We start from the raw sequence: 27567 nt of genomic DNA, 5'->3' as shown, positions 1-27567 counted from the left end.
ACAGGATGTTTGAGTGGTTGACATGTCTTCTGAGGGTGTTGTTGTTGATGTGGATGGGTTTGTTTAAGGTGTTCTATCGATTCCATTTCCTTAAGGTCACCAAGGAGGTTGAATCCCTTATAGTAGCCTCTCTCATTGCATGTTCACCCTGGCTGGTCGGTTGCTTGGGTAGACTTGGGAGAGGGGGTGCTACAAATTCTAATGTCATTTAGAGTTAAACTATTTATTTTGACTTTGAAAGATGCCCATTGTATATGAAAAAAAGCCTTTTGTATATTTTTGTATATTAGTTATAAAATAATTGGTTAAAAATGACATAAAAACAAAATTTTATTAAAAAAGAAAAAAAAAGAAACCCAATTAAATGTTAGTATTGTTGTGAGTGAGATCCACAAGAGGATGTTTATTAAGGACATACATGATGATGTCAGTAAGGACATAACTATGGTTTCAACAATAACCAAATGTATGGACATTAATATATTAAGAAAATAGGACATTGTTTTGGGCCTCAAAGATAGATTGTTATCAATGTTGTTGGGCATTTGACAAGCTCTATGCCAGTAAGTCTCCAATTTGAATCCCACGCTATTAAGCATATTAATTTACATTGACGAGTTTATTAAGAATGCCATTCACAAACATGGAAAATCATTTTTTAGATTTTCTTATAAATTTTTTAGAGAGAAAAAAAATAATTGGTGGAGAGGTGCTCTCCAATCCAATATGGAAGAGATGTTGTAATGTTCTAACAAACTTTCCTATCTTATAAACATTTTGACTAGATCAAATTACATAAAAATAAAAATAAAAATAAAAATAAAGATTAATGTAATGAAAACATTTTAATTCGGCCAAAAAAAAAAAATAACCATAATAAAAATAAAAATAAAAATAAAAATAAAAATAAAAATAAAAATGACCCATGGTATTGACCCAGGTATTTATGTGGAATATTGTCTATTTAGATGGGGAAATTAAACCAACCTAGATCCATCTTAACTTCGGATCTACCAAGCCCAGAGAGGGATCAAATATTTTTTCACTATAAATGAATATTGTCTATTTAAATGGGGAAATTAAACCAACCTAGATCCATCTTAACTTCGGATCTACCAAGCCCAGAGAAAGATCAAATATTTTTTCACTATAAATGAGATTTACATCTCAAGAGATTTGATCCCACTAAATTTAAATTGGTATAAAATCAATACTTCCAAAATTTGAAACAAAATTTTTTCAAAAATTTAAAAGTTATAATAACCTACATACTAATATAATCTTTAGCATAATCTTGATAAAATGTCACTTCTTTTTTTAACTTAGCAAATAAGTCATACACATCAAGATAATATGGATATTAACACTGAGCATTCGGCAAATCATTATCAATAATAACAATAGATTCTTAAAAAAAGGGACATTTTACTATTTATGTGATCATTGATATGGATATATATGATAGTGAAGTTGATTTTTTATGAAAATAATAAGATGATTATGTAAATTTAAAATACACGAAGTTAGTTTAAAAATCGAGAGAGATGAGCAAATCATTTTTAGTAATAAACTCAAATAACATTGAACATTAAGCAAATCAATAATAATAATAAAAAAAGATATTTTACTAATTAGGTGATTATTAATATGGATATATGATAGAGAAATTGATTTTTTATGAAAATAATTAGACGATCATTTAAATTTAAAATGTATAAAGAAGAAAAGATGTTTGAAGATAACTTAGTATCTTTGTTGTGTAGAGACGTGAAAGTAAATATTTGATTTGTTCAAATTAAAAAAGAGAAACAAAATTCAAATGATTTAAAATAATTTTAAAATTAAAATTTTTTTGACAAATTAATGCTTATAAGTATTATTATTGTAGTTTAAACGAGTTTAAATCCATTTTAATTTTGGATTTATCAAGTTTTTAGAGATCAATTTTTTCTAGGTGTAAATTTTTCTTCAAATTTTGTGGTGAGAGGAATCAAATTTCTAAAAATGCAAATTTTTCATTAAATTTTGGGGTGAGAAAGATCAAATTTCTGAAAATTCAAACTTTTCTTCAAATTTTACACACAGAGAGATCAAATTTCTCAAATTGAAATAGATATGAAATCTCAAATTAATTAAATCAAATCTACACTGTTTTAAAAAACAACCTGAATTTAAAAGCAGGAAGATGTGATGATTAAGTAGGATCCCATTATAACTTGGGAAGAACGCGTGTAAACAGCTGAAGTTGATGAGAATTAATGATGAGCATTAGAGGTATATTACACTTAACTTTGTTAGTGAAGTGAGGAGAGTTAGGCAAGTTTGAGTAGAGTGAGATGTAGAAGGGTTACGTGCCGTAATTTGCAAAGTAGGTTATGATTAGAAGCCGTTATCTCCGAAATTTTGAATTTAGAATTTAGAATGGAGTAGCTAGCTAGTGCAGGCGTGAGTGTTGATTGGCATGATAATAATAATGGTGAGCAGGCCATGCATGTGTAAGGAAGTTCACATTATCATTTTAAACATGTGAACAAAATGGCCCCTCCGCTGCCTCCCTTTTTAACGCCGACAGAGGATTTGGGTGTCCCCTTCCCTGGCAGGCGGGCGAGAGGGGCCGTATCCGGTGAACCTGGGCAAGGGGTAGACCACCATGACCGGGCGCAGCCGGTGGCGATGCACATGCCAGTCCGAACGCTGTTAGAATATGCAGGAGTAGAATTGTGGCAAAGGTAGAACAGCCGTAAACTGGTCGCAAAGGTAGTCAGTGAGTCGTACTAACAACAACCAGTTGTAGTTGTCGTTGTAGTTGGTTGTACCTAGTGCTGCTGTTGGGTTTGGAGAAGTGGAGAGCTCAGGTGGGTGAGGTGGGGAAAGGGGGGGGGATTGCTTACCAATTAAAAATTAATACACATCAACAATGATTTTGCCATCATATGAATATTATCAATGCATTGCATTCCATGGCCCCTCTTCTGCCTTGTCGATTGGATTTAGGGTGGATCCGATGATCTGGTGCGCCACGGGATTTTAGGAGGTTTCCAATCATGCCTTTAAAATAATTATGGCGGTACCACTGAGTCTTTGCGATTTGTTTCTGAGCATCCTGGAACTCTGCCGCAATGGTTAGCCAGGTAGGTTTTGTTCAATCTTGGATGCTGTTTAGCAGTAAAACCAGGTAGGTTTTGTTCAATGTTGGATGCTGTTTAACAGTTAAGCAGGTAGGTTTTGTTCAATGTTGGATGCTGTTTTTGAAAAAGAGAGTGGGGACCGAGATTGCAGTGTTTGCTTCAGAAAAAAAGGCGTTGTCTTCAGCTTGCTTGGTACGGATAGAGTGTAGAATGTGGGATGCTTGTGAATGAATGTACCGCTGTTCTACTGTTTAGTCAGTGATTTTGGGTAACGGAATGAATATGGGTTTGCGTGTTTTGTGTTTTTGGAGTAATGCTGTTAGGTCCTCATGAAATGTATTTGGGATTTTCCTGGTTTTTGTTCAATGCCGGTGGATTAGAGCCTGGTAAAGCTGGGATTATGCATGGGGGACTTTTCGGTTCAGTGGAGGGAAATGCAGAGTTAGGTTTGTAACATCTTCAAAGCTGAGAGAATGAGAGTAAATGCGTTTTCTTAGTTCGGGCCTGTTGTTGAGATGAATTTTTGTCGTGGGTTTTCGCTTTTCTTGATCGATTTCTGTCAAATAGAATGTCTGCTATTTATGAGAGATGAAAGATGCTGCTTGTTTGTGATGCATCGTGAGATGGTTTTGTTGAGTATCGGGGTTACACAAACACATTTACTCGAGGTTTTGATTTTTGGAGAAATGGAAGATTTTTATTTCTGTTAAATTTTTGAACTTGGAATTCCACAAATCTTTCCCTTTTTACATGTCCTTGTAAATCGTTGAGAAGTAAACGTCTGAATTCGGGTAAGGTGACTGGGCCTTCTCATTTTTGGAATGTACTTCACAGCGTAGGTTATGTCACGAATTTAAGGCATTGTGTTGCATGTTTGAGTTGCAGTTTTTAGGATACCATTTGGTGTGGAATTAAAGATAAATGTTGCGTTTGATATTTTAATTGGGCTGATAGAATCGATATTCTGATTTAACTTTCGGATTACTCTTATTAAGCTGATCAGACTGATATGTTGCATATTTTTGGCATGTTGGGCTTGTGCATTTGTCTCAATTTGGGACTGAACTGACAAGTACAATTGGTCTGTGGGGTTTGACAGATATGTCAGTAAAAACAAGCATTGAGAAGAAGTTCTCTTCGAGTGTATAGCATTTCCAATTTTGACAGTTTTTTCTTGGGTGAAGAGCTTCTCCTCTGGCATCTGACTTTTCACAAGCTTCTTGGTTCTTTGTCTATACATTGCGGCTGATATTAGGCGTTTTGTTTTTCTCTTCCATCAAGTTCAATGGGATCGAGGTTCCCTTCACACCAGCTCAGCAATGGGCTATATGTTTCAGGCCGACCTGAGCAGTATAAGGAAAGACAACCTACCATGAGCTCCACAGCCATGCCTTACACTGGAGGTGACATTAAGAGGTCTGGGGAGCTTGGAAAAATGTTTGATATTCCCGTGGACAATTTGAAGTCGAAAAAATCTGGACCTGTTGGGAATGCCCCCATGAGGACTGGATCATTTGGTGGGGCTGCATCACATTCGGGGCCTCTCCCATCAAACCCTGGATCACGGTCTAACTTTTCAATATCAGGACCTGTGTCATCTGTAGTTCCAGGTTCTGTGCCAGGAACAAGTTCAGCAAGGCAAAAATCCAACTCAGGACCACTCTCTAGGAATGGGGAATCTGTTAAGAAGACTTCTGGTCCTCTTTCTGGAGGGGTCCCAACAGCTTCCCGACAAAATTCTGGGCCTCTTGCCCCTTCACTACCTGCAACTGGGCTCATTACTTCTGGTCCGATTTCTTCAGGTCCTCTCAATTCCTCTGGAGCACCTAGAAAAGTATCTGGGCCTTTGGATTCATCTGCATCGGCTAAGCTGCATAGTGTATCTATGGTAAACAGTCAGTCTGTCACCAATCTCAGCCATGATCCAGGATATTCCTTCAAGAGAAACTACCCCAGAGTGATCCTTTGGACTGTTATTCCACTTTTTTTTGTGGGTTTCATAGCTGGGGGTTTCATTCTGGCGGCTGTTCGGAATGCAATTTTGCTTGTTGTAGTGGTGGTTCTCTTTTTGGCTGTCACAGTGCTTGTGATGTGGAACACTTGGTGGGGAAAGAGGGCAGTTACAGGGTTCGTGTCAGGATATCCACATGCAGAGCTGAGAACGGCAAAAGATGGGCAGTATGTCAAGGTCTCTGGGGTAAGTCTTGTTCTGCATATCCTCTGCAAGTTGATTTTTTTCCATTGTTTGATTTGATGCAAAGATTAAATTGAATGGTTGAGAAGAAAGAAAGATAACCATGATATTTGAACGATGCTCTCTTAATGAGAGCTTAATATACTTGTTTTGATTTGGATGTTGTCTGAATATTTCTGTTTATTTTATCTATTTATTACATGAATGGGAACTTGCTGCTTAAAGTAATCCAGAATTTTCTATCAGGTTGTCACATGTGGAGGTGTTCCACTTGAATCTTCATATCAAAGGGTTTCTAGATGTGTGTATACATCTACGGGTCTATATGAGTACAGAGGATGGGATTCAAAGGCTGCAAATGCTAACCATCGACATTTTACATGGGGGCTGAGATACTTAGAGGTCAGTTTGCCTACTCATTTCCCTTTGCCCAAACATGATGTCTAACGTTGGAGGCATTGTTCTACTTTAACAATCCACCTTTTTCAGCAGACATAGCTTCATCAGGACTTGACATGCTTGCGGTTTACTTTTCATCATGGATTTCATCTATTTTTTGCACATTAGATAAATGTGACACGCATTGGAAGCTTCTTAGCTGCTCATGTGATTGGAGCTGAGTTTGCATTTAGATTGTTAAAGAGTGACAAAAACCAGAAAGGGTAGGATAATATTAATGTAGTAGAAAAAATTCTAGTGATAATTTCCCAACTAGATGTGTTATATTGCAGAGATGCTCAGCACAAAGCATTGCCCTTTCTGATTTGCTTCAGGTCTTCCCTGATACTTATGGTACTGGCAAGGACCGACAATTTTTCAAATCTGGAATGCATGACAATATTGACTGTGGTTAAGATTACATGGCACAGATTCAATCCATAACAACTTGACAATCACTAGAAACTCAAATAAAACCATGCTGACAATGGCTGCTAGGGCAGATCACAGAACATGAATAGTTAAAAGGCCATTGGCAGTTCCTAGTTAATAAAATTGGAATTGATTTCAAACAGTACATTTCAAGTTTCAACCAGCAAAATCAGAACAGAATCAACAATCCATCATAATGAGATAAAAATCTAAATAAATCCACGTATTCAAGGTTTAGTTGAAAATGAAAATTCTGATTGTTTTGTCCTTTCTTATTTGAAAAGACTCCATGTGTTCTAACCAAAGACAGACATGAGGCCTATATATGATCTGATTCCAGGATACCTTCTATATTAGGTAACTGTGTTTATTTATATGCCCCAGTTTTTGCAATGATACTTTACAAACATTCACTGAGAGTATGCTCATTTAATTGCCAAACCTGATAATAATTGGATTGAGCAAATTGTCATTGGTTTATAAATTTTAATTAATAATGAATGCACTGCTATCAGTATATATGGCTATTGCTAGCACTAATGCAAACTATTCATAATTGTCTATGATACAGACTTAGTTTAAAATGTAGAAAATTCTCTAAACTGCTGACCCTTTTCTTCCTACTTTGTTTTCCTGATGCTGTACTTTTGCAAGAAAGTTGAGGGAGAGGCTATTCTCTTTATTTCTGCATCCTCTTTTTCTATGCATCTAAACATTTAAAAAATAATAATATATTTATGCTAATCTTTAGGAGAATATTGGGACTGTGATGTACCATAACTTTTGTGGCTGCGTAAACTGATGACTGAATGTGCTGCTCATCCAAGATAGATGCAATTTTTGCAAAGCTTGAATATGCTCACCCAGAATAATTAAGTTTGCACAGGTTGGTGACATATGTTCTGGGCTTAGAGTATCTTTCTTAGCCTGATCAACCAGTTATTTTTTTGCCGTGCATTACCCCAAAATGGAAGGAGTCTTAGCATTTGGTATTATGAGTCTTCAATACTCCATAGATGATGCTGTCATTGTTGCACTTGGATTTTGTGGACTTTGGAAGACCCTAATAAAGGACATGCATATGATTTAGTCTTTAGCGATGAGGTTATTAGTTGCCTAATCCCATACATAATCTAACATATACAACATAACGACATATGTGATGTGATATAGATAGGTTTTTGAGATCATGATATGTTATTTGCTTTTTTCTATACAAAGAATTTATGATTAAGAAAGAAAAATATAAAACAAAGAACATAACCATGGACATGTTGAATCTTGTTAATTCCTACTTGAACCTAACCTTGGTCTTGCCAAAAGATACAGAAGATGGGAATAAACCACATTAGAAGCAATAAACATGGTTCCATGCATGGTCAATTTCAGGTTGCACTGACAAAAAAATCAATAGTAGGGCACTTCTAAGTTCTTACAAACAGTACATAGTGACTTAGGCAAGATCCTGATTGCATATCCCTGTACCTGGTCCTGTGATCTAAAATGGGACATATTGAACTACTGCTATAGGACTCACCAATTAATGGCGTAGTCGTTGGGAAAGAATTGACGATTGTTTCTATTCTAGAAAACCTTGTTAATTTTAGAAAGAAATTATGAGCTTGATGTTCTTTTCTTCTATTTTTTTTGAAAAGGTCAGATTTGGGGCTTTGTCAATTTCACTTGCTATTTTCATGTCAAGCAGGGAGAACTTCGATTCAGCGCACAGATAGAGGTGAGTGTGGCAATGTGACTATGTCATGTTCTTTTAAGTTTATAATTTAATTTAGTTGAATAAAAACAAATTTGATTCATTTTTTATTATTTGGCATTTGTTTTGCCAGAGGTTTTCCTGAGTCAAGACTCAACAATTTTGAACTCTCACTGAGCCATTGGTTAGTCCAGGTTCTGCAAATTGTCAATTGAACCAATCAAGGCTTGAGAATTTCAGATGCTGTAAGCCCGGGATCAAATGAGTAGCGAATGCGCTGATTAGATTTGCCAAACCTAAAGTGCTATAAAAAGTGCCATTTAACTTCCATAAGCACAACCTCTGTATAGTGCATGGGGACATGCTATTTTGGGTTGGTTGTGGCATCTTCTTGGTTCTGCGTAATAATGGTTGTAGAATATGAATTTAAGTGCATCACTATCAAAGAACATAACTGCATATCACTCTGAAAAATATGTTTAGAATCAAAGGTGCCTTTCTAAGGCAAACTCCACAATAGGTTTGGAGTGAAAGGGTAAGAAAATACAAGCATAAGCCCAAAGTGGCTACATAAAATAGCCCCTTCTTATAGGGGTGGTTATCAAACCAAGATTATTTTTGAGAGGCTATTGTACAGAAGAGTGATTGGTCCTTTTTTTATCAAACTAGGGCGATGCAAGGCTTTAAGCAAGTATGCTATCCTCCACTAGGGAATCCTTATTCATGTCTTAGCAGTTTATGTCAAGTCACAATCACATAAACAACTATTCCAACACCTCTTCTTCTCATAGCTCAACATGTGGTTATCTACTATAAGATAACATAAGATAATTTTATTAATGTCCAGTAAATAACCATCAATAGGTTGAAGGGATTGCTAGGTACAGTAAAATCAGTACATAAGTGGGAGTGTGAGTGCAACTACTATATGATATCTAACACTTAAAATCAAAAGTTTCTGATCTATTTGTGCGACAGAAAGTTGGGAATCACAAAGAAGAAAGAATCCCTACAAGAATTCAAGAGCCTGGAAGAATGTCTCATCTAAAGATACATGGGGAGAGTGCAAAGAAACTCCTGATGGAATACTGTCTAGACGAACTGCAGCTCAAAGATCTGGAAGAGTGGGTTTGTGGTGCATAATGTTTGTAAGTGCTCAGGCCCTCTTTATATTGTTTGTCTCCCTTATCTCATATAAATAGAGGAAGGAGAATCCTTTCATAATTCATTTATTCATCATCTTGTGTTAGAGAAGTGAAGAGTGGAGCTCACCTATCTCTCTTTTACTCTTCTATATTATAGTGGCCCATTTTTTCTTGGGTGCTAGGATTCTTGGAGAATCCAAAGGTAATTCTAGGGTTAGGGTTTTCACCCTAAGGAGGCAAATAGAGTAGGGTTTGGTAAAACCCAAGGGGAGAAGAAAGCATTGTTGAGGTGAGAAGGAAATGCCTTACTTAAACTTGTGACAGAAAAATGTTGAAGCCAATGAAGACTTGCTTTGATGCAATCCTCTGTCTTGAGCTTCCTTTTTTTGGCCTCAAATGCTGGGAGAGATAGACTTAGTTCCAAATTCCAATAGACTGTGAGACACATGACTCATGGCCTATTTCCATTTTCCATATCTTGTATCTGCCTATATTGTATATTTTTCTCTTCGAGTATCATATAGCTCTGGAGTTTGGGTTTCATTTCCACATGCCTTAGACTAGATTCACATCCTTGCTTTTTGCATTCTTTTTTTATAGGAGCTGCTTCAATGCTCCTACTTTGTATTGAAATGATTGTACCCAACAATCCCTTTGACCTATTTTAGTGTGCACCCATTGGACATTAATACTATTATCTTATCTTATCACACACAAACAAATATATATACACACACACGTGTATATATATACACGTGTATTGAAGATGTGATTTTTGGTTGTTAATGTCTTATTGATTAAGTAATTTCCAGCCCCTACTTTCCTTGCCGATTTAACAAAATTTAGGGATGAAATTGTTAAGGGATTAACGTATAATTGGAAGATAATATAACAGATTTACTCCTTTAAACCCACTATAATGGGGTAATTTTGAGATCTGGTTTATGCTTGCAAAAGTACACCCCAAGGGTTGAAACTTGTTGGCATATGTTTGGTATCTTTTCTTGTGAGTTGCCTATTGTGTTGGGTTGAAGTGATGAAATATTGACCACTGTTTGCTGCTGTAAATTACTATTTCAGATCAGTCTTAACGCTGAAGTTCACGAGGACTAGATGTGGGAAACCTCCTTGTGAGGTGAAACTTCTGTTTTGCGTTAAAAGTCCAAAGGTACCAGAATGTTTTACAGGAATACGATAAAAAATCTTGAGGATAAGGTTAAAACTCTTTAAGATGAGGTGTTGACTAGTCGGTTAATTGACTTGTAATATTGGATTTCCAAAGGTAAGGGGGATAACTATACTTTCTCCATTAGTACTGAACTATTGCATGCTCATACTTCTAAAAATGAGTGGATAGTTGACTTTGGTTATGGCCATCATATTGTGTTAAAATTGGCAACTAGGGCCAAACTCCATGTGGGTCACCTCATTTATGGCAGCTGGTATTTTTCCTAGATTCCTCTTGTCGAGAGGTGTAGGATTGTAAAGATCATCCGATTCCGACAAATATTTATGGAGATATGTATTTATTTGTATTTACTTGACAAATTGTCAAGGTCGGCCAGCAGTTAAATGTGTGGCACACATACCTAGTGAATCATATAAATACAAGAGAGGTTGATTCATTTTCTCATCATCTCATCTCCACATCTCTTCTCTCTCCTAGTCTCTTGGGTATGCATAGGAGGAAGAAGACTCTCTCACGTGGGAAGAAGAAAGAGGACGCAGTTAGGGCAGCAAGCTGTGACGTGGAAGGAGGAGGACGCAGGAAGGTACAACAACACGTTTTGGGTGCTAGAGGACTGCGTTGACCAGCGTATAGGCTCCCTTGACTGCGGATTTGTGTGGGGAGTCTCTCTCTTGCTAGCCGCAATTCAGATCAGCCTTGTTGACCTCTGTTTGACCACTGTTTTGGGGCAGCGTTGACTGGTTAGGGTTGAATGCAGGAGCTGATATATTGACTGCTGTTTTGAGGACTATTTTGGGCCGCTACTTATTGCTGTTGAAGACTGAGTTCTTCAATTTGACTAGAAGTCAATCCGGCGCTGTTTGACAAAGTTTGACTTTGCTGATCTAGGGTTTGCTGCCGCTGATATAAAATTACAGAATTCTGATTTTGTACTATTTCTCTTTGCTGAACTATTGAAGATAAAAGAAGATTTGATCAAAGGGTTTCCCCGCATTGGGGTTTGTCCTTGGCTAGCCACCACATCTTGTGTCTCTTGTCTTGGCACGTTTTGTGTTGATTGTTTAATGTTCTATCTGCACTTTACTTAATGTATATGTGATTGTTAATCTGTGGCTAATAAGAAGAAAAGAAGTAAACTGCTCTAAGCATAGAACATACCTGATCTCAAAAAGAACTTGGTGTCCATTTCGGCAATGGAAGACAAAGGCTACAAGGTGGCCTTTATCGATGGCAAGGTATGTGTATGGAAAAAGAACTTTAAAGATGCTTTCACTCTTGGGTTTCGAATTGATTCATTATATTAGGTCAGAGGAAGTCTGCTAGGTGTCATGTCTTGTGACACATCTCTTTAGTCCAAACTATGGCATCAGAGGTTTGCTCACCTTCATTATAAAGCTCTACCCAATGTGAGGAAAATGGTGACTGGGATTCCCGAGTTCAGATTAGAGCAAGAAGGTGTATGTCCGGGATGTGCCGAAGGAAAGCTCAAAAGGGGACCATTCCCCTCAAGCCAAAGCAAGACCTCCGATATATTGCAGTTGGTTCACTTAGACATATCCGGTATGATGCCTGTGAACTCCTTGGGAGGATATTTATATTTCCTCACTTTTACAGATGATTATTCTTGCAAGACTTGGATATACTTCTTGAAAAAGAAGGATGAAGTGTTCTCCTGGTTTTGTCACTTCAAAGCCTTGATCGAGAATCAAACCGAAAAGAAGATCAAGATCTTAAGGACTGATAATGGGACTGAGTATGAATCCATTGTGTTTCATGAATTTTGCAAAGAGGCTGGCATTAAGAGGGAGACTACTACACCATATACTCTTGAGCAGAATGGTGTGGCGGAAAGGAAGAATCGTATGATTGTGGAAGCTGTCCGTGCTATGCTCCATGATCAAAGACTCCGAAGTTTCTATGGGCCGAAGCTGCAAATACCGCCATATATGTACAAAACCGATGCCCTCATCAAGCATTGGGTTCTAAGACTCTCGAAGAGATGTTCACTGGTAAGAAACCTGACATATCTCATTTTAGAAGTTTTGGAAGTCCTGTATATTTTCATGCGCTGAAGGAGAAAAGGAATAAATTGGGTGCATCTGGAAAGAAAGGAATCTTCGCGGGCTATAGCGAAAATACTAAGGGCTATAAAATCTGTGGCTGGTCAAAGGGAAGTCGAGATTAGCCATGATGTCACCTTTGACGAAGATATGGCTCTTAGCAAAGTTGACAATCTTCCTACTCTAAGGGGATCTAAAGAAGCTGACACCAGGGAACTGAAGGAAAAGGAAGATGAGACGATGCCCGATGTGGAAGAACCTATGGATCTTATTGATTCCCCTCTGCAAGAGCCCTCCTCTTTTAGGAAGAGGCCTTCATGGCTTAGGGGGACACTTGATGATGCTGAAGGGCACGTTGCACCCAGGGGAACCTTTCGGGAAAGTAAGAAGCCAACCAGGTATTAGGGATACTTGACCATCATGAGCGCGATCATCCAAAATGAGCCTCTGTCATTTGCAGAAGCTGTTAAGCATCAAGTATGGAAGGATGCTATGACTGAGGAATATGAATCCATCATGAAAAATGATGTCTGGGATGTGGTCCCCAGACCCCATGACAAAGAAGTTGTCACTTCGAAATGGCTTTACAAGATAAAGCATGCAGTTGATGGAAGTGCGGAAAAGTATAAGGTTTGTTTTGTTGCTCGTGGCTTCTATCATAATGAAGGTATAGACTATGATGAGATATTTGCACCTGTTGCCCGATATACCACCATCCGCTCGATCATAGCCCTTGCTGCTTCGCAAGGAAGGAACCTACATCAGATGGATGTCAAGACTACGTTCTTGCATGGTTCGATCAAAGAGGAGGTCTATGTGGAGCAACCCGAAGGATTTGAGATTCATGATCGAGAATCTCATGTGTGCAGGTTGAAGAAGGCCCTCTATGGGCTGAAGCAAGCACCTCGAGCATGGTATGAGAGGATCGATAGCTACTTGTTGAAGCTGGGATTCACTAGGAGTGAAGCCGACACGAACCTTTACTTTAAGGTTGAAGATGATAATCCTCTCATACTGGTGCTGTACATCGACGACCTCTTTCTAACAGGGCAGGGCCTCTCATTCACAAATGTAAGAGGGAGTTGGCTTCAGAGTTTGAGATGAAGGACCTAGGATTGATGCACTATTTCCTAGGACTAGAACTCTGGCAAAAGCCAGGGGAGATTTTCCTATCTCAAGGAAAATATGTGGTGAAGATATTGGAGAGATTCGGTATGGTGGACTGCAAGTCCGTAACTACCCCGATGGAGCTTGACTTCAAGAAGTTAAGCGGTAGTGCTGCTGGACCTGTTTTACGAAATGCTACCGAGTATCGTCAACTCGTTGGAGAATTGATGTTCTTGGTGAACTCCCGTCTGGATATATGCTTTGCAGTCAACACATTGAGTCAACATATGGTTGAGTCTCACCACACACATTGGATTGGTGCCAAGAATCTGTTGAGATATCTTTGTGGCACAATCACTTATGGGTTAAGATACACTGTTGGAGATGTGAGATTACTTGGATATACCAATGCTGATTGGGCAGGCAGTGTGGTGGACCGAAAGAGCACTTTTGGGTGCTGTTTCTCTTTGGGATTTGCCTCGATATCCTGGATGAGCAGGAAGCAGAAGTCGGTGGCTTTGAGCACCACCGAGGCAAAGTACATTACTACTAGTATGGCCTCTTGTGAGGCGGTCTGGTTACAAAAGCTCTTCAGTGAGCTGTTTGGATTTGCATTGGATACCACCGTGGTCTTATGTGACAACCAGAGCGAGATTTGTTTATCAGAGAATCCCGTATTTCATGATCGCTCCAAGCATATCAATATCAGGTACCACTATATTCGGGATATGGTGCAGCGGGGAGCAATAAGGCTCCAACATATTAGTACAAATGAACAGGTCACTGACATTTTGACGAAGCCCTTGGGAAAGGTAAAATTCTTGACTTTCCGAGAACGACTTGGTGTCGTTCAGAGACCCTCTTATGAGGGTTGAGTATGATGTATTGAGCTTTGGGAGCTCCAGGGGGGCGCGAGGTACTTCTTGGAGCGACATGCGACCACATGGTGACTCACCATCCCCTGGTGGTGCACTACGTACAAGGTGAAAGGTTCAACCTTCCCCTGTGACATCCCGTGGCGACTGTAGGACAGGATGATTAGTTCTCCTGTGGGCCAGGATGATTAGTTCTCCGTGGTGACTGTAGGACAGGATGATTAGTTCTCCTGTGGGCCAGGATGATTAGTTCTCAGTGGCGACTGTAGGACAGGATGATTAGTTCTTAGTGGCGACTGTGGAATAGGATGTTTAGTTCTCCTGTGGGCCAGGATGATTAGTTCTCCTGTGGTGACTATTGGACAGGATGATTCGTTCTCCTGTGGACAGGATGATTAGTTCTCCTGTCGAGGCATCCTACCCATGTAGTTTGGGAATCACGGGAAGTACCTCTCATCTGATCAGTGAGTAGGGAAATGGGGTTAGGGACCATTAGTAGTACTATCGATAGACGCATCGTTGTATCTACCTTACTCCCTATGCTAGGATGACCTCCATTGATCTGGGATCAATGACACTGATTTGGGATCAATGAGAGTGGTATGACACACTCTGAGACTGACTTTGGGTCAGTGGAGGATGGTATGATATATCCTCGATCATTTCTTCTTCTTTATCGTTCGAGCAGAGCAGAGTAGAAGAAAGCAGGGCCAAGTAGTGCAGGGTAGTGCATTTGATGGTTGGGATAATAGCGATGGTTAGACGGATTGCAGATGGAGTTCTCCCTAGTTGAGAGGGAGTGTTAAAATTGGCAACTAGAACCAAACTCCATGTGGGTCACCTTATTTATGGCAGCTGATATTTTTACTAGATTCCTCTTGTCGAGAGGTGTAGGATTGATCTAAAGATCATCTGATTCCGACAAGTATTTATGGGGATATGAATTTATTTGTATTTACTTGACAAATTGTCAAGGTCGGCGAGCAGTTAAATGTGTGGCACACATGCCCAGTGAATCATATAAATACAAGACAGGTTGATTCATTTTCTCATCATATCATCTCCAAATCTCTTCTCTCTCCTAGTCTCTTGGGTATGCATAGGAGGAAGAAGACTCTCTCACGTGGGAAGAAGAAAGAGGACGCAGTTAGGGCAGCAAGCTGTGACGTGGAAGTAGGATGTAGGAAGGTACATTAACACGTTTTGGGTGCTAGAGGACTGCGTTGACCAGCGTATAGGCTCCCTTGACTGCGAATTTGTGTGGGGAGTCTCTCTCTTGCTAGCCGCAATTCAGATCAGCCTTGTTGACCTCTGTTTGACCACTATTTTGGGGTAGCATTGATTGGTTAGGGCTGACTGTAGGAGCTGATATATTGACTGCTGTTTTGAGGACTGTTTTGGGCTGCTACTTATTGTTGTTGAAGACCGAGTTCTTCAATTTGACTAGAAGTCAATCCGGGGCTGTTTGACCAAGTTTGACTTTGCTGATCTAGGGTTTGCTGCTGTTGATATAAAATTACAGAATTCTGATTTTGTACTATTTCTCTCTGTTGAACTCTTGAAGATAAAAGAATATTTGATCAAAGGGTTTCCCCGCATTGGGGTTTGTCCCTGGCTAGCCGCCACATCTTGTGTCTCTTGTCTTGGCTTGTTTTCTGTTGATCGTTTAATGTTCTATCTGCACTTTACTTAATGTATATGCGATTGCTAATCTGTGGCTAATAAGAAGAAAATAAGTAAACTGCTCTAAGCATAGAACATACCATAATTTAACATATTGACTAAGGATGCTTCTCTCTTTTATACATTAAGTGAATTTACAAAAGAAAAAGTATTTGTTGTAAAGGATTATGCACTTACTGTTGTTGGTTTTGGTAGGATTGAATGTTAGAATGATCTATTGTTGTAACAAGCTTGAGCGCTAATTGTTGTTTGTGCCCTAACCTAGATTCGTGAGAATGTTGAATTTCAACCTAATAGGTTGTTGAAGGTGTACTTCACCCTAAGGACAAATTGTGTAAGTTTTGTGATTTCCCTAAGTAGGATCGAAGGTTGATTGCAAACATAGCCAAGATTGACAACCATAGTAGAAAGTGACTTAGACATCTAGATTTATGAAGATTGAAATTGATGGTGAAGTTTAATATGGTTAATGGGTTACATAGGGTGTTGGAAATGCTGAGAAGGGGGGGGGGGTGAATTGATATTTCGTCAATTAAACAATTTTTAACCATCAACAAATCATAACATTAACCATCCGAGATTGAACACATGAACATAACAGATTTATAGTAGAAACCCAACTTGGAGAAAACCACTTTCAACTTTTCTTAATATATAAAGAGTACAATCAACTATATCAGCTCCAATTGACAAGAAGCGCTAACTTCTTGATTTATTAGCAGTAACTGAAGCTTTCATAGGCACGAAACTACGAGAGACCAATCCCTCAATCGAGCACCAACTCAGTGAATTCATGGACACTGACCCACAAGAGACACCAATCCCCTAGTTGAGCACCAACTCAACTCCATGTTGTACTTTGGATTTGTCGTCAAGTGCTTCTTCCTTAGATGGTCGTCACTTCACCAATTAGTAGATTTCTACTAATTGCTTCGTCAATTAGTAGATTTATACTCTCAACTTTGATTACAATCACTTGGCCTAGACATTAAAACTTCTTGCTTTTCAATTGGACTTTGGTCATTAGCATGACTTCTTAACTTGGCTTCTTAGACTATTTCTACAACATGTCAACTCTCTATATATGATCAAACATGGATTTGTCAGTTACCTGACCAATCAGGGCACACCTTGCCTTGTCCTTCTTCAGTGCGGTTCTATTCCCTTTAGGTTGCCTCCAAACAACGAGATCTACACAACTCTAAACACAACAATCTGTACCCTGCTTCATGCAACAATCCACCTCAGAAATGCGACCTCCGATAAGCTCTAAGGTACAATAGTTTGCTCCTCTTGAAGCTCGCCTAGCTCCTTCCAGGACTTCATACCTAGCCCTCCTTTGTGAGCAGGAAGAGGCCAAAGTTGCCCAAGTTTGAGTTTGACCAAGTTCGACCATTGACTAGGGTTGACTGCAAGTTGAGTTGACCATAGAATCGAGCTTGACTGCAGGTCAAATTTTGATTGTTTGACCAATGTTTTATATTTTGGTTGGTTTGACCAACGTTGAAATGCTAGAAATTGACCAAGTTTGACTAGTATTTGGACTTTTGGATATTGGCATAGATTTCTAGACAATTTGGATTTGTAAATCTTGTTGAAGAATAATTTCTCCTTGAAGAAAAGTTGCAAGGTTTTTCTCCCAAGTTTGGGTTTCGATGGGAACAATTGTTATCTCTATTGTGCATGGCTATCTCTTTATGATGTTACTACTTCTGTTGCATTTATTGTTGAAAGTTTTCGTGTATAATTGCTCATTGATATCAGTGGCATGAGATGAATTGTTTAAAGATCATTAGGTAGTAATTATTAGGTTAAAAAATTGGCTTCTACCGTACATCTTGTAGTAAATTCAACATGGTATCAAAGCTTTGTTGAAAGAGTAGCCATGAAAGTCAGCCTAAAAGATAAGTGTTCAACAACTTGACTAGATTTTTCGATCTCTTGCCAAATGGTGCCAAGTCTCAAAATGGAAGACAAGTTTAAGTAGGAAGCTATTCTAGAGCCAGAGGGAGCTGAGGAGAAAGTCTTTATTTCTGCTCTTTCAGGCACTATTACCAATAGTAGTGATGTTTGGTTAGTGGATAGTGGTGCTTCTAGGCACATGATTGGTTTACGAGATGCTCTCACTGATTTGGCGAAGAGAGATTTAGCATTGCAGGTGGAACTTGGAGATCATGACAAGTATAAAGTGAAAGGAGTTGGGTCAGCTTCGTTTCAGCTGGAGTTCGGAGATTCACTACACATGGGAGATGTTTTCTATGTAACCACTATTGAAGAAGAAGAATCTGCTCTTTATCTCAGCACTGGATGATAGAGGTTATCGAGTTGCATTTATTGATGGTCAAGTTCTTATATGGCCTAAGGGCTCAAGCATGGACTCAACATAAGTAATTGGTGTTCGAGAAGGAGGTCTATACATATTGATGGGATGAGCAACCTAGGCATTAGTACATGAAAGTATGGGTTTGAGTTATGGCGTCGAGGATATGCTCATCTACATTACAGGGCTTTACCTGCATTGAAGTAGATGGATACAGGTTTTCCAGAGGTCCAGGTAGAACATGATGGCATTTACAGGGTTTGTGCACTTGGCAAGAATGCTAAGGGATCATTTTTGAGTCGTGATAGTAGATCCAAGGGGATCTTGGATCTAGTACATTCAGATGTATGCAGACCTATGACTACATCCTCCTTGGGTGGCTACTTATACTATGTAACATTCATTGATGATTTCTCTTGGAAAACTTGGATCTATATCATCAAGACCAAGGATGAGGTTTTTAGCCTAGGAGTTCCAGCCTCCAGGCTCAGGTGGTGAACTTGACAGAAAGGAAGATAAAAGTTTTGAGGTCAGATAATGGAGGGGAGTATACTTCCAGGGACTCCAGTGATTTCTACAAGGAGGCATGGATCAAGAGGGGGTGAATAGTTGCTTATAATCCTTAGTAGAATGGAGTTCGAAAAGGAAGAATAGGACTATTGTGGAAGCGGGTGAAGGCGATGGTTCATGATGAGGATCTACCCACGTTCTTATAGGTGGAGGCAACTAGCACAACTAATTATGTTTAGAACCAGAGTCCTCACTGGCTATTGGAGGATAAGACTGCTAAGGAGGCATTTATAGGAGTGAAGCCAGAGGTCAATCATTTGAGGATCTTTGATTGTCCTGTATATGTTCACGTGCTCAAGGAGAAGATGAAGAAGCTAGAACCTTTTGGGAAGAAGGGTACTTTTGTGGGATACAACGAGACTTCGAAGGCCTACAAGATCTACATTCCATGATAGCGTTAGGTTGAGGTTAGTTGGGATGTTATTTTTGATAAAGAGGTAGCCTTTAGGATGTCTAGAGAGTCCCACATGGAGATTGATAATGAGGAGTAGGAGACTCTGAAGGATGCAGATATATGTCCTTCCATTCCAGTTGTTCATCCTTCAGATGATTAGGAGGAACCAACAGAACCAGTGAACCCACCAAAAGATGTTGCAGGAACCAGGAAGAGGCCAGCGTGGCTTTATGACACTTTGCATGATGCAAAGGGGCATACAACTCCTTGTGGTACTTTCAGGGAAAGCAAACGACCACAAAGTTGCTCGGGTTATATGGCATTGATGAGCCACATCATTGATTCTGAACCTTCCAATTATGAGGAGGCAGTAAGCCAACAAGTTTGGAAGGATGCCATGATGGAGGAGTATCAATCCACAAAGTTGTGAAGAATTGAGCTTAGAGAAAAAATTGTTCACTGTAGAGTTGACACTTCACATTTTACGCTTCAATCCATCAACGAACCTATTTGCTATACTAATTCACCATCGCCTCAGCCTTGTAACGAAACATATAAAATTATTCCACTTGTCATTGATATCTTTCACAATATATGCACTTTGTTCACAGATTTGAGGCTTCTTGGCCCTCCCATGCATAGATCGGAGGCCTTTCAACCTTGCTGTTCATAGATCAGAATCTTGGCCAGTCTCCTCTTTGTCCAACAAACAGAAAAATACCTCAGCCTTTTCTTAGATGCTACTTGTCCTCTTCTTAGATAGACCAACTACTAAACTTGATCTCTTCTTGTTTTCTGTGGCTCTGCTCTTAACCTTTCTTTGATACCATGTTGATTTTTCTACAATAACCATAGTAGAAACTAATCTTCTAATTTGATATTTACTACCGAATAATATTCATACAATTTATATTATCCCACTCATATTATTGAGCAAGTATACACAAAAGATTTCAAGAGTAATGGAATGAAAACTATAAGATCATAAAGAGACAACTATGCACAATAGAGACAAAATTTTCCTTGGGAAAGCCAAACTTTGGACAAACCCAACAACTCTTTTTCTAGGAGAAATTCTCTTCAGCAAGGTTTACAAATCAAAATTGTCTAGAAATATGTGCCAAAAACCAATTCCAAACTTTAGTCACTTCATCCCTTTTCTGCTCCCATGTGTGGCTAATATAGAAGAGAGATGACGATGATTATATGTTCAAATGAAGTGTCACATCCTCTGTATATATACAAGTCGAAGGGGTGCATTTACCCTAAGATACACACCCATTATGGTGGGGTCGACTTGTCCATTTTGAGCCTACATGAAACCCAAAAGTAAAATTTATTTTATTTTAATTTCCATAATGTTTCTAGATCAACTTAAGAGGCCTCTTAGCATGCGAGAACCTCCTGATGCTACACAAAAATCAACAATTAGTTCGTCTCAAGCTTTTTTCATATTTGGCATGAATATGGATGTTTAGAACCATTAGCATAAGGTTATATGTTGATTAGAAATGTGAAGGGGCTTGATGCTTCTACCTAGTCTCCTTCTATCACTGCCTTAATATTGTCGAGGAAAAGGAGAGGAAACATATTTGTATATATCCTTCCACCTTTATTTACTTTCCCCACATGGATTACAAAAGTATTATCTTCTTCATGTCTCTGCCTACCTCTTTGCAATACTCTACTTTGTGTATGCGTCGTCTTTGACATTTTCCTATTAAATCGTGTTAATTTTAGTTAACATGTTCTTTTCTTAGGTTAATTACTTGAATGTTTCATATTAGCCCATTCAATTCCATTTTATTTCCATTAGCAATCAAATAAACCTTTATCTCATTGACAGTAACTGAAGAAAGAACATAAACAATAAATGCAAAAGGCAAGCCAAGACAAGAGAACACAAGAATTTGGCTCAAGCCAGGGAAAAACCCCAAGATGGGGAAAACCCTTGATCAATTCTTCTTATTGTTAATATCAAATGTTCAACAGAGAGAAAGAGAGAGAGCACAATAATTCAATGTCAAAATTGACTTGCCATTTTGGTGATCCAAAAACATTGTCCAAATCCCAACAAACAACCCAGTCAAATCTGCAACTCTGTCCTCAGTCAACTGCAGTCAAATTCTGCCTTGTCCAGTGGTCAACAGTGGTCAAAGCATCAACAAAACAACTCATCTTGAGCTTGGTCTCCTTTAGCGATAGTCTGAATCCTGGTTAGGGCTTATTGGCTTATTGCTACAACTCCTCTACTCACCTCGAGACCTCCTTTCAAACCTCCTTTCAAGGCTGCGACTTCTCTTCTAAAATCTTTGTCCACACTCTTAGGTTAATCTGGGCTAGTTTCAACCCTCAAGCTTGCCACAAGACCCACCTGTTGTCTCAATACAGAGTCTGCAGCCTACTTGAGCAGTGTCCTACCCTTTTGACCAATATCCAAGCTCCTTTAGGCCTGCGGCTTGCCTGAAATAACCTCCCATTGCTACAGCCCACCTGCACAAGAGAAACCCACACACAACAACCGTACCTTAAAACATCTTCCAAATAGCACTCAAGCTTGTGGTTGCCTTCCTGTAGGATCTCGGGCGTCGGCCTGCAAAAGAGGATAAGCGTGTTGGAAATAATACTGAGAGGGGGGGGTGAATCAGTATTAGCAAGTCAATAATATTTCATTTCCATAATCAGATTCATATATGCTACTTTAGTTAATGGAACTTGCGTGTATATGCAACTGTATTTAAGGCAACTAGCGTATATCCTACAAACTTATGATTCAGTTACTTTATCATATGTTTATCTTTACTCAGTGCATCAGAACCATATAAACAGTAACTAGGTGCAGTAAAACAGAACAGACAATCACATCATGAACATAAGATATAAGGTGGAAAACAAATGTAGGTGAAAACCACTTGTTGCAATCGTCTTTATCTTCTTTTTAATAAGAAACTTCTTTTTACAATTTTTGTACTGGTGCAGTCTTATACCAGTACGCAGGCTTCTACCTGTAGAAGGCTACAACCTTCTTTCGTTCTCCAGCTTCTCCTGGAAGGGAGCTACAACCCCCTGGCTCTTGTACTAGCTGATATGTTTACTAGTACGTAGGTGCCAGCCTACAGAAGTCTACAACCTTCTCTTTTCTTCCAGGGACCACGTTTCATAAATTTTCAGACTGGATCCATCAATAACATCATTCAAACATCAAATACATCTGCACTAATCAATCTCCTTTGCACCAACCACAACTGAATCAATCAATCACTTTTCAAAATGCTGTAACCAGAAAACAGTAACCAGAATCCAAAACACTGTAACAACAACTAGAAGTAGGTAAAGCATATTTTATGAGGTATACGCTACTTCAATGTGTCGAACCTGCGTACATACGCACTTTTCTCAAGGCGAACCTGCGTACAGATCTGCAAATCAAATTTAAGATGTATACGCTGTTTTGATATGCAGAACCAGCATGTATACGTGCCTTTTATAAGGTAAACCTGTGGACAGATCTATAAATTATGATTCAACAATTCTAGACTATAGTTATACCCAGATCATTATATTTATAGTCTACAACTTGTGTCAGTTATTCAAATAAAAGATCAAAACACACAAAGATACTTCACTTCAAGCCTTAAGATCTTGACCCATCATTAGATCTTATCCTTCATCAAGCGCTAAGGTTCTTCCTTGATTCAGATCCAGCTATGCACCGTAACCCAATAACATGTATTCTAGATCTCGCTCTTCATTAGATATTTAACACATGAGTGCCTTTGCCTAATGATCTTCTCCTCCTTTTATAGTCTTAGGCCTTACTCAATACCATGGACCAAAACCACTTAGAACCAATACCTTGGACCAAATACCTGGGGTCAACACTTCGTACAGGATACTTGGACCAATACCATGGATCAAAATATCATGGACCAAATACCACGGACCAAAACTAAGTTTTCCAACATGTACGTGCCTTTCCTTCTGTGAAAGTGCGTGTGTACGCTATATGCACCTTTTGGTCTGCGAACTGACGTGCACACGCGGCTTGGTTGATGAGGAACCTGCGTATACCTCTCTTTCTTCATTCTGAGAGTTTGAATTATGATCCGTCATCTGAGTGAGTTGCCATCAAGGACAACACCTGTGTCATAATGCCAAATCTGTGTCATAATGCCAACAATCTCCCCCTTTGGACTTGATGGCAACCCCAAGCCACTCTCCCGCTTTGACATCAAGGGAAAAGGGTTATGCTCCCCCTGAGTACATGCTGAATGCTCTCTTATGCTGAAGTGTGCTGATTGAGCTTCATGCTCGAGTCCATGCTCCCCCTGAAAATAAGCAAGGTCTGCAAAAAGATGTTCTAAAAGAGGAACATGACTCTATACATCTTAAATGACCTTGCTATCGCCAATGACTCATACATACATCCATCTCCCAACTAAGTGGGGATATACCAAGATTGATTCATCCGCCCAACCAAGTGGGGATATACCAAATGTTTATACATGTCAAAACAAGAACATTACATCATCCATCCCATGCATAGGGGGGAAACAAAATAGGTCGTTTCATGACCTTGACATTAAAAGATGTTCATGACATAGAGACCAAATATCTGAAACAAGACCATGATAGTTATCAGTAACTATCATCAGCAGCATCTGTCAATCACCATCCAGACCAGCAACCATGATCTCCCCCTGAACATGTTCCACCTGAATAAAAAACAATTGTGAATTTGTACCAAGATCTTCTAAGATAATGCCAACAATGCATTATTAGAAGTATATGCTCCCCCTGTGCCAGATGATCACTGTCAGACCCATATCAGACTCCTTTCATCCTGAGTCTGGCCCACTGTTTTTCTTCAAACCAACATATACGCGACTGTATCCACAGAAACCGGCGTATGTACGCGGATACGCTTCATGGAACTCGCGTATAACCACTTTTCTCTGAAACAGATAAGTTTTAACTGCAAGATGATGCATCAACTACTCCTAGCTTCTGTCTGAGATATTCAAATGTCTCTCTGGGCAATGGTTTGGTGAATATGTCAGCAACCTGTTCTTTGGAGGGAACATACTCCAATTTGACCTTTTGTTCAAGCACTTGTTCACGTAGAAAATGATAATTGATGGGTATGTGCATGGTCTTGGAATGCATGACTGGATTCTTTGAAATATTGATTGCACTTGTATTATCACATAAAATGGAGATGGGTGGAGTACATGTGATCTGAATGTCTTGCAGTGTTTGCATCATCCAAAGGAGTTGTGTGTAGCAAGATGCAGTAGCCACATATTCTGCTTCAGCTATAGATAATGCAATTGAACTTTGCTTCTTGCTGAACCAAGATACTAATCTGGAACCCATATAGAATGCACCACCACTAGTGCTTTTTTTGTCATCAACGCTTCTTGCCCAATCTGCATCTGTATATGCATGAAGTGTAAGATCTGTATCTCTAGGATACCATAGACCAAAATTCTGTGTTCCTTGAAGATATTTGAAAATCCTTTTGACTGCCTGAAGGTGTGATTCCTTTGGATTGGCTTGGAATCTTCCAACTATTCCCACTGCATGCATGATGTCTGGTCGGGTACCTGTTAGATAAAGCAGACTGCCAATCATGGATTTGTAGGTTGGTTGATGTACTGCTGCTGATTCATCATTTGAGTTGAGACTGCATCATGTTACCATTGGGGTACACACTGGTTTAGAGTCTTCCATGCCTTATTTTTTCAAGATCTGCTTGAGATACTTGGTTTGTGACATAAAAATACCATATTTCTTTTGTTGAACTTGTAGACCAAGAAAATATGTGAGCTCACCAAGCAGGGACATTTCAAATTCTTGTTGCATTACCAAAGCAAAGTTTTGACTCATGGCTTCTTCATTGCCACCAAAAATGATATTATCAACATACACAACAAGTATTAGCAATTTATTATTGTCAATCTTTGTATATAGATTGCTATCAATTGATCCTTTTGAAAAACCTTGTTGATGGAGGTATTTGTCAAGACGGTAATACCAGGCCCTTGGAGCTTGTTTTAGACCATAGAGAGCCTTTTTGAGTCTGCATACAAGTTTTGGATCATTTCCAAGGATGAATCTGTCTGGTTGCTCAATATATACATCTTCTAAGTCCCCATTAAGAAAGGCAGATTTTACATCCATTTGGTATACTTTGAATTTCTGAAAACTAGAAAGAGCAAGGAACATTCTTATGGCTTCAAGTCTAGCAACATGTGCAAAAGTTTCTTCAAAATCTATACCTTCTTGTTGAGCATATCCTTTACAAACAAGTCTGGCCTTGTTTCTAATAACTTCACCATTTTCATTCAGCGTGTTTTTGAATATCCATTTGGTTCCTATGATATTCTTATCATGAAGTCTAGGAATTAATTTCCAAGTATTATTCTTTTCAATTTGCTCAAGTTCTTCACTCATGGCCTTGACCCAACTTTCATCTTTGCATGCTTCATTTACATTTTGAGGTTCGATGGAGGAAAGTAATGCTAGATAGCTTGAAGCTTCTGAAATAGTTCTTTTTGTCTGCACACCTGCCTCTTTCTATCCCAAAATTTGAGTCTCTGGATAATTTTTCTGAACATGCCTAGATGGAGTCTTTTCTTCTGTCGTTATCTGTTCTTCTGGTGCTTCATTGGTTTCTTCTTCAGAATTAGTCTGATTTGAGGTGGAAGGATAATCCTCATCTTCTCCATAATCTTCGGTTTTTACCTGCTTTGGATTTTTGCATTCTTCATCAACCACAACATCAATACTTTCAATAATTTTCCCAAGTCTTTTATTATAACACTTATATCCTTTACTCCGAGAAGAGTAACCAAAGAGAGTGCCTTCATCTGCTTTGGGTTCAAACTTGCGAAGTTTTTCATCAGTTCTTTTGATGTAACATTTGCTTCCAAAAACTTTGAAGTATTTTATGGTGGGAGTCTTACCATACCAAAGTTCATGTGGAGTTTGAGTGCTGTTTACCCGAACATTTGCTTTGTTGAGAATAGTGACGACAGCGAATGCAGCTTCACCCCAGAATGTTGCAGGAGTTCCAGACTCATCTAGCATAGCACGAGCCATTTGTTGAACAGTTCTGTTCATCCTTTCTACCACTCCATTTTGCTGAGGAGTCCTTGCAATGGAGAATTGCCTTTTTATTCCATGTTCTTCACAAAAGTCAAAGAATTCATTCGAGGTAAATTCCCCTCCTCGATCAGATCTGAGACATTTGATTTTGTGATCTGATTCATTTTCAACCAGGGCTTTGAAGGCTTTGAATTTTTCAAATGCTTCATCTTTATGCTTTAGAAGCCCTATCCAACACATTCTGGAAAAATCATCAATGAACAATATAAAGTATTCCTCTCCACGAGGTGATTTTTTCCTTGATGGACCACATAAATCAGTATGAACAAGTTCAAGAGGCTTACTAGCTAATCCTTCCTTTTCAGGGAATTGCAACTTGGTTTGCTTACCAAATTGACATGATTTGCATATTGTATTTTCTGGAATGCTGATATCAGGAAGATCATGAACAACCTGGAATTTGCTTGCTTTTCTTATTTGAGAGAAGCTTAGATGCCCCAATCTTCTGTGCCATAGCCAGTGTTCATAATTTTTGCTTAGATAGCATTGTTGTTGTCCTCCCTTGAGTATATATAAGTTGTTCGAAGTTCTTATACCTTTGATCACAGTTTTCCCTGTATCAAGCTCACGAACAACACATCCATTTGATCGAAATACTACTTCATTTCCTTGATCACACATTTGACTGACACTCAACAAGTTATGCTTTAGACCATCAACATACATAACATTCCCAGCTTTAACTTTTTCTTTTAAAAGAACAGAACCTTTACCTTTTATGACAACAGGAGTGTCATTTCCAAATGAGACCTTCTTTTCTTTTTCTAAGGCATTATATGACTGAAGTTTTTCTTTATCACCTGTCATGTGTTTCGAGCATCCACTGTCGATGTACCACTGATTTTCTTGTCCTTCTGCATACAGGGCTATACCACATCTTTCTGTTTGTGGTTCTTTCTTTCTCCATATTTTGGGATTTAATGAAGTTTGCTCCTTCTGAGATGTTTGCCGAAATTTACTCCTGCATTCAGATTCTTCGTGACCAAAGTTGTTGCAAATAGGGCATTCTATTTCATTTTCAAGAAGAGAAAAGTTATTGTAGGTCTGTTTCATGATCCCTGTCACATTCCTTTGATTTTGTGCTTCTCTAGTCATGATGGTCTTGTAAGCAACACATTGAGCAGCTTTGTGTCCAAAGTTATGACATGAAA

The 27567-nt window shown here is 38.9% G+C and overlaps 1 protein-coding gene across 2 annotated transcripts in view; it reads left to right on the top strand.

Annotated features, from left to right (window-relative positions):
• The first annotated feature begins 2446 nt into the window (after window positions 1–2446).
• Window positions 2447–27567, top strand: part of LOC149168651 (protein SHOU4-like) — a 69553-nt gene continuing 44432 nt past the window's right edge. The window contains exons 1-3 of one of the 2 annotated variants that reach the window (XM_089428364.1): window positions 2447–3131; window positions 4228–5325; window positions 5569–5724. In XM_089428364.1, coding sequence (XP_089284490.1) covers window positions 4414–5325; window positions 5569–5724 — 1068 coding nt within the window. In that variant the 5' untranslated portion in view covers window positions 2447–3131; window positions 4228–4413. Of the gene's footprint in view, window positions 3132–3261; window positions 3575–4227; window positions 5326–5568; window positions 5725–27567 lie in introns of those variants that run through there. The other variant, XM_089428365.1, reaches the window with a different exon arrangement.

This window comes from Pinus tabuliformis, chromosome 4_2 (genome assembly GCF_031772625.1).
Source record: "Pinus tabuliformis cultivar Carrire ecotype Pingquan chromosome 4_2, CPIR1, whole genome shotgun sequence".
Taxonomy (NCBI): domain Eukaryota; kingdom Viridiplantae; phylum Streptophyta; class Pinopsida; order Pinales; family Pinaceae; genus Pinus; species Pinus tabuliformis.
The sequence above is the reverse complement of the archived record's forward strand: the minus strand, read 5'-3'. Positions and strand labels throughout refer to the sequence as shown.